Source organism: Arachis stenosperma, chromosome 6 (assembly GCF_014773155.1).
Source record: "Arachis stenosperma cultivar V10309 chromosome 6, arast.V10309.gnm1.PFL2, whole genome shotgun sequence".
In the NCBI taxonomy this organism is placed as follows: Eukaryota; Viridiplantae; Streptophyta; class Magnoliopsida; order Fabales; family Fabaceae; genus Arachis; species Arachis stenosperma.
This window is the reverse complement of record NC_080382.1, coordinates 5,494,067-5,502,869: the sequence shown is the minus strand read 5'-3', so window position 1 is coordinate 5,502,869 and position 8,803 is coordinate 5,494,067. Positions and strand designations below refer to the sequence as shown.

The window sequence follows — 8,803 nt, the reverse complement described above, 5'->3', positions numbered from 1 at the left end:
TTTTCTAATTCCTTATATATATATATATATATATATAAACATGATTCGATTTAAAAATTATCACATATTAGTGCATATAACTTAAATAAAATTCAAACACTAATTTTTCTAAATAAATATTTACTTCTGTCTAGATCGTTAATTTTGGTTGCAACTAATATAACTTTTTGTAGATTAAAAAAGATATATTATACATACTTCTAATTGCTTAATTAAAGTGAGGGATAATTGATAATTAAATACTTTTAGCTAAAGCTAGAAGAAGTGAGTCAAACTGAATCCAAATTAGATAACTCAAACTTGCTACTCTCATATCATTTAAATATAAGCTAAACATTTTATCTTCAATCTATAACAAATTTAACACCAAATATATTTGGAGAAGAAATATAGTGATAAAACTACACAAATTTGGACGTCCTACATCATTTATTCTTAATCAAACATCATTTACAAGCCTAATACTTATACCATGCCAATCCATATAAATCGCCAAAATAAACATTCAAGAATCCATTGAACATTGTAATGAGACAGGATCGTCTTAAAGCTTTGAAATAACATATGGAGGCAAATTGTTGAGCCTCTCGGGAAGCTCCAAATCCTTCCATCCTTCGTCGTCAAGCTTCGAGAAGTAACCGTCAACATCACTATCACTTACAAGCTCCAATCTTGAAGGCTCCCACTGAAAAGCATCATTGTCATCAACAAGAAGAACAAAGAATCACCATTTCAAAGGTCAATTACATTTGCCTCCTCTAAAGTTAGATGATGTTACTTCTGTATTCATAAATTATGTGATACTTGGTACCTATGTATTTCATAAAATAAAATCTGATACCGACTTTGGCTTTCCTTTTCTTGAAACTAAATAGTGTTTTAATATCTCTCTATGATAAATACAGAGACAGCAAGTACGATAACTTGTTTGGTAGGTGAGATAGATATAGTCATATATTCTGAATTTCACACTTCTGTCTCCATCTCTACTGTCTCACCATCTCCATATTTGTGTGCCAAAGATAATTTTCATAGACTAATGGAGGCCAATGGCCATTGTAGAGAAATTAGTGCAATTTTAATCATGCTATGTGAAGACAAAAGATCAGCTACCAAATCAGCTACTCGTATAGAATACATGTTAAATACAAAATGCACATTAAAAATGAGTTAAACAATACATATATTTATATACAAATAAATGGTGGCTGATTTGGTGACAGATTTTTTTGTGTGAACACATCATTTTTTGTGCAGCTTATCCAGACATGAAGAAAGTTATTATTTATTAATATATCAGAAAATGTGATAAGAAATCAACAAGGTTACTCACCTTTGGCTTTCTGTCTTTATCTATTAGTATAGCTCTGCAACCCTGCACCAAGGCATAACAACTATTGAGTAATGCATGGGAAAACAATAACTAAAGCTCAAAATAAAAAAAAAAATGTATAGGAATCAACACAAAACCTCAAAGAAATCTTTGCTGTAGCGTCCTTGCAGAACATGACATACAACTCTATAGTCGGTAACAAGGCATTGACCAACACCTTGGAGTCTGGCTTTTCTAATCTGAAAAGGCCAACAGAAATACAAAGAAGCAGCTGTAAAATAAAAATGAATATAACATGAGAAGATAACAATGGAAAGAGATATCTTGATATGTGTTGTTCTCTAATCAGGCAAATATTCTTTTTTTCGGTCCCCCTCGCAAAAAAAGGTTAGATGGAGCTCTTACTCTTGTGACTTTATGTAAGCATCTTATGTGACATATTGAGCTTCTTTAGATGACATAAAATAGAAGTATTTAATGCTTTCTGGAGATATACCAATTTAAGAAATACTTTCAGGCTTGTTGGAGAAGCTTTCTTCAAGGTTTGAATAGTGGCAGAAGCCCAATTATCAGCCTTATTATTCATAGCTTCCATCTCCTATAAAAAAAAAAGACAAAATTATTGTTGCTAATCAAGAAAGTTTGTTCTTGATAATGCTAAAAGTTATTTATCAAACAAGTATTTTTAACAGCAGAACTTAAAACATGACTTACAAGATAATATAATATTTCTTCAACTGTTTTTCTAGAGAAACACCTATTGATGGCATCCATCCTACCATAAAGTGACCATAATAAGCATTAAGCAAGGATAGATGAGAAACACTGAAATGCTTTATCATTAAATAACAATAAAGAAAATAAATAAGCACCGTACTAACAGATGTATTTTATAAGGCAAACCTTATTTAGCATATTCAGCAAATAGAGTGAGCTCTGTGTGTGTGTTTCTTGTGTTTTGGTTTTTTTTTTTTTGGGGGGGGGGGGGGGGGGGTATAAGTGGTTTTTATTATTGGATTAACAAAATTAAAGTTGGAAATATTTTTTGTTTTTCAATCCAACGGTTAAATCCTTCACATTACCTTCATTAATATATAGAAAATATTCCCATTTATATATTGGGAGGGTAGGTAGTAAGATGTTGAATGTTCAAATCTCTGCTGCTTGTAAGCAGAGAATAAATTACAAACGTCACGAAAAATAAAACAAAACATACCAAATATATCATCAAACATACTCACATTTTAACATATAATTATAGTAATGAGATATTTTTTATATTCCAACTGAACGGAATTCCCACAAATGCACTTCACCGCAAATTTGTTGCAATAGAATCAATTTCATGTTTTCTCTATGGAGTTCAGCAAACTCTAATATAGTGTCAGTATTTATCATTTCCTTTCTCGGTTATCTTTTCTCAAGGTTGTTTCCTCTTATGATACAAAAGGGCAATAAGGGAAACAACCAGCAAAATACTGAGGAACATGTGGCTGCGGATCCACAAGTAGTAGAAATGGGCAAGGGTCACAGAGCCAAAATAAACAACTCCAAGCTCAGAGACTATGTGGTGACCAAAACGGAAGAATAAGGCTATAGTGGCTTCAAGAAATTAGTATGCCTCTCGTTAGTCTTCCATCTCTGGAATTCTATTTCTCTTCCCCATTCCTGGCTTCATACATCGCATTTGTTCATTTTGCAGACAAATTGCTCATGACTCGAGTAGTAATGTAGTATAAATCAGTTTTGTTCCTGAAGATACCCTTCTTCAACTTCAATCCTATCACCTGTTAGTTCAAATCTTCTTCTCTACAGTTTCTTGAACTTCCTTATCAATCTTGTAATTACTAAATATTGGTATTGGATTTATACCTGACTTGATTTTTGGTTTGAGTGAAACTTTTGAGGAATATATTTTACTGAAATCACTGGGTGAATAGTTATCAACCGTGACATTTCCATTCTTCTATTTCTTTCACTTTCTATCTCAAATAAAATTAATTCATTCTTGAACGGATATTACATACAGACCTGTGGTAAACACTGTCCTCTTTCAGGGAAGGTTGCTCTGAGTACTTATCAATGATTGCAGACACTTCAGTTGCGTCATTGCTTTCTACCTTGTACAATGATTCTTCCAGTAACGGCAATTTCTGTTCATTGATTATAAAAAGCAACAAATCAGGAAAAGTCAGAAAACATAGGATTAAATCAGCAAAGAAAGAACTACTTATAGACATGACATCACAATAATGTAAGATTTGCTTTGTTTAAAATAAATCTTCCTGTAGCTAGCTTGGATAAGTTTTAGGAACAAATTTTTAACAAGGATTCTACCATGGATGAGTTATACAAAACCATAAAATGGCTTATCAAATTTAAAATCGAACACAAAGCAATGGATTGATAAGCAAACTCCTATGCATCAAAAGCATTTAAAAGGTGCCTTTAATAGCAAGAATAGGATTCGCAAATTACTCTGCTCTTATTGGTTACGATAGCTGATAGAAACTTAATTTAAACACTTCATCCTCCATGTATAAAGAAGGATTTCCTTGGTGTTGTATTGTAGCCATGTTGCTTAGCAGGAACACACACTGCTCAAGTATTTGTTTGAAGGTACATAATACTATACACAGGAATTATATCCCCAAGAATATTATACCCAGGAATAATAGTCCTGAATAGTGGGGGAAAAAAGCCCCTCTTTTATGAGTATTGCTTATATTATTCCCAAGTCACTATTCCCATTCCAATTTTACATACCTTGATAAATATACTATTAGGTAATAGAGAATGTCTTGACTCTAAGAAACAAATGACAAGCATCTCTGATTTCCTAAGGTTAACATCCCATGGGTGTGAAACCATTTTGTATAACCATTTTATTTCAAAGCTACAATAAATTTTCAGCAGATTAACATTCTTATAACTTAAGGTTAGATATCTAGTTAACAAATGCACAGATCATCAGAATAAGCACAAAATTACAGTGAAAAATAGCATACTGATGAAGGGACAAAATGTGTTGCAAGACCACAAGTAAGCATTTCTGCGCCATCCAACCTAGCTCCTACGAGACCAACATATTCTCCTGCAAATCGTTTTCAATAGAAAGGAAAAAAGGAAATGAAATGTTATTACAATTTCTCTGTTAGTCATAAAGAATGCTGAAAGCATTAACAATTCCAGCCTCCTCTCTCTCTCCCTGTACCACCAACAAAAGAAAGAGTAATGACACATGAACCTTATCTATGAGTTTGCCACCACCTCTTGATCTTTATAATGCAAAAACATAAAAGGAAATAAGAAGTGGAAAAGAAGAGAGAGAAAGTAAAAAAAAGGATGATGGTAGTTAAACCCATAAATATGGATTCATGCTCATTATCACAAAAGAGAAGGTAACTCTAAGCATTGATGACATTAACTGGACAATAAAAAAAATTTGATATTAATTGGCTGATAAAAAGTGTCACCGACGTATGCAGCAGAATTCATAAGTGTCAAACAATCAAAAGATTAAAAATAAGTAAATATAAATAAAATATAGTAAGAACCAATCGAATTGATAGAGGATATAAGGTGTAACATGCATACCGAAAAATCCAGGCAGTCTAGACAAGAAATATGAGGAACCTACATCAGGAAATAGACCCAACTCTGTTTCTGGCATTGCAAAAACCTGCAAATAGTCCACCAATATAAGTCTATCATGAAGTTAAAACAAAAATTCATATTAGAGAGAAGAGGAAATAGTAAAGAAATGATGAAACTAAAATATCCACAAATATTCCTAATGATACTGAGCAATGATATCAGACATTTCAACATAAATGATATCAAAATCTCATTAAAAAATCACTCGATTTGGGTGATAAAATCAGAGGCAATATAAGGTTTTGAGGAGTTTATTAAACCCTCGAATGTCTTCCTGACCTGAATATTGCAGAATACAAGTGGGGTATGGATGAGTCCCAATTTGAGCTTTGAAATTGAACAGTGAGGTAACACTAGATGCTGGAGAGACCCAGCCCTCCTAATTCTATTCCAAATTCTCTCTTTTTGGATGCCCCCACATCAACCACCCACCCATATTTTCCCTCATCCTAATAGAAATAATAAATCCTCACCTCTTCCCATTAACCTGCCAGCCAGCAGATTTAGTTATTAGTCCCTCATGGGTCACACGCCCCTCCTCTCACCCTCCCAGCCTTCCTACTTTTCCTATTATACACCACACTAATAGGCCTTCCCAATTTATCAGTAGCAAGATTACAAGGGATAGTTAACGTTATTACCCAAATCCCCATCACCGTATACATTACGATTGCTAACATAGTCCAAAGTTCAACCCTTTTTCCTCTCATCTTCCTTTTCAAATTTTAAATTCAACATATGGCTGAATGGATATGTGCATTGTCCACCATCCAGACTCAAGGACTATTGCATGAAGGGGAATTTTGGGATACAAACTAGTCATGAACTACCTCATAGCTTAAATTTGTGGAAAAGATGGTTGATCGCATTCAAAATATAAAATATTCCAAAGTTTTTAGTTTATCATAACATACTTGTCATTTAACATACCCTGCAAAGATAGGATAAGATTCATCATACCAATCAAATTAACAGCTCAACTAGAATTTGAAACCACATATAGAATTCAGTATTTAATAGCTTATTTGAAACTTACTGTTTTCTCAGTAGCTACACGAAATCTACCATGTATAGAAGCACCAGCACCACCTCCCATGACAATTCCATTAAGAATTGAAACCTTCAAAAGTTTTTTTTCCCAAAACAAAAATGTACTTTAATGGTACGTATGTTAGATTAATGAAAGTAAAATGTTGCTAAATAAGAAAAACTTACCTGTGGCTTACTATATGTTGCCATCAAGTAATTCAATTTAAATTCATTCTCAAAAAATTTTGCACCCAACCTCCAGTCACCTATTTCATAATTGCAATATGAATACTATTAGTTTTGCAATGAAATTGGACCCTATATTTTAAAACACATGCAAAACAAATTGATTGAATACTCTCTCTCTATTGAACAAATGCAAATATGCAATGATTCAATACAGTGAATAGTTTTCATATCTAATCAGCTTCCTATATCATACTTTCTCTAATAAAACTCCTCCTTTATCAGTAACAATTAGAAAATAAGAAGAGAACATACCTCCTTTCACATCACGAACAACAGCTGAAACATCACCACCAGCACAGAATGCTCTGCCATTTCCCTGATGCAAGTATCCACAAGACATGCCAAATTCTCTTAGACAATGAGAAGATCATGATACATATTCAACTATGACTATATTTTCATCCGTGACTCTTCTCTCTAATTGTAAATTTGGAACACACATTTACATATATTATTTGAAAAGTATAGGTAGCTTCTCTTATGAACAGATTCAGTAGTGTAATCATCATTATTCCATTCATATTTGTATTTTTAGATGAGCTCATTAAAAAAGAAATTCAAATTACCTTCATGATAACCAACTTAATATCAGGATTTCCCTCATCTTCTAAAAAAATTTCCAGTAGCCGAGATACCTGCATGAAGAAGACAGAAAAATAACACAGACAAAAATAAGAACAATGAAATGTAAGCAGAACTTCATAACTTTTAAACATACAAACAAAAGTTTTTCCAAAGAATTCAAATAGATGTTTATGGAAGAAGTCAGAAGTCGGAAACGATTTTCAGTTTCCTAATATCTTTCCTTGGGAAGTATACTTGTATTTCATGACAAGCCAACCTCATGAAGATAACAGAAAATGCAAGGAAACAATTAGAAAACATTATGACTTACAAGTCTATACAAAAATTTAACAATCAAAGAAGATAATTTTAAAAAGAAAGCTCAGCTCAAAAGTTCAAGTGTTTCTAGTAACATTCAAGCAAAAACAATTTATCAGAAAAAGCATTCAGCAAGTTAATTGCCCTATAAATAAGTGTTTAATTTCAGATGATAATGCATTGTGCAACATCATAGTGGATTACTGTACCATATAAAAAGAGAGGGCATTCAATTGTCTTGTCCTGTTCAGTATGATAATCATTGTAGACGACTTTTGCTCTACCAAAACCTGTCAAATTAAAATGAAGTATTAAGAGACAAACTAACATTTTGAAAAAGAAAAAAATAATGAAAGGAAAATATTAAGAACAATAGTTGAAACATCCCAAAAATGAGAATTAATCAGTAAAGTATCACACTTTGACACAAAATAACAGAAACATCAAAGCAATTAATAACTATGCAGAACAAGACCTATTCAAGTTAGCACCAGAACCTCTGTGAAGCTTCACACCTCAGATTGTGTAACTGTTGTCTTGAAACGGTGTGTGAGTGAGTTAAAAACTAATAAAACTAATTGAAAGCCCACATTTCAAGTGGCCGGTGTTGAGGCATGGAAGATAAGCAAAATTGAGAGTAGGTAAAGTGAAAAAAAGCTGAAAATGAGTGAAGAAAACAAAGAACTTTTAAGAGAAGATTATGAACCTGATCGTCGTCGGGTTTGGTGTAAGAAGCCATAATAACGATGTGTTTTTTTCTTTATTTCTGGAACCGTGGAATCGAATTGCAGAGGATATTGCACCTTGTAAAGTGAAGTGTCACGTGATTGTTCTTGTCATCAACAAGAAAGCAGTGAGAATCGCGGGTTAACTCGCGGAATCGGACGAGTTTGGGATTTAAGCTTCCCCTTGGGTCGCGATTCTGCTCTTGAGTTTGAGGGTGCCGGAGAGCCACGGAGAAGAAGATTGAGCCAGAAGCTTTGTTTGCTGGCCCGACTCCAAAATCCATGTTTATATTCGGTTTTACAGTTTTGAACTTTTGCTAATTACGATTTTGCACTAACTTTTCAATCAACTTAAAAATTACCAGTTTAACTTAATTGAAGAGCAAGTTGGTTAGTGTTCCTGCATAGGTCTGTAACTGTAAGCTAAGGCCCAAACTCATAAGGAGCCCAAAGCCGCACTATAAGAGGGAAAGACCAATCTGGGCCGTTACTCCCAACTGGCCCAAAACACAACAAGGGGGCAGATTTAGGACTGGCAACATATACTCTGCACACGGGTACCCAACCCAATTTAAGCTAAGGTAGAAACTCAAGTGCAGCCGACTTCACGTGAAATTGATAACAGAGAGCCGTTAGATGATTTGACTGATTTGACTAAATTTTCATCTAACAGCTCTCAACTATCAATTTCACGTGAAGTTGACTGCACCTGAGTTTCCACCTTAATCTAATCGAATAGGGTTGTCTATCGCATCACGAATAGAAGAGGATGCGGTACAAGTTTACTTGTGAATAGGGTCCGATGCGGGTTTATGTATACCTTATCCTATCCACATCCCTAATATATTATATAATATATATTTAAAATTTATGTGTAGTGAAGAAAATGAGCATTAAACCCACAATCTCCATGTAAAATTTTAAAGTA

At 33.5% G+C, this 8,803-nt stretch overlaps 1 protein-coding gene across 1 annotated transcript; it reads right to left on the bottom strand.

The window, feature by feature from the left end:
• Positions 1-317: 317 nt before the first annotated feature.
• LOC130935789 (3-hydroxyisobutyryl-CoA hydrolase 1-like) lies at positions 318-8,154 on the bottom strand. Its single transcript, XM_057865684.1, has 14 exons — positions 7,857-8,154; positions 7,360-7,440; positions 6,835-6,903; positions 6,521-6,584; positions 6,206-6,285; positions 6,027-6,110; positions 4,931-5,015; positions 4,342-4,427; positions 3,365-3,486; positions 2,048-2,108; positions 1,830-1,931; positions 1,471-1,572; positions 1,334-1,375; positions 318-685 (listed from the first exon to the last, which is right to left on the bottom strand). Exons 1-14 carry the CDS (start codon positions 7,887-7,889, stop codon positions 545-547), a joined length of 1,152 nt encoding a protein of 383 aa, XP_057721667.1. The 5' UTR covers positions 7,890-8,154; the 3' UTR covers positions 318-544.
• Positions 8,155-8,803: the final 649 nt, after the last annotated feature.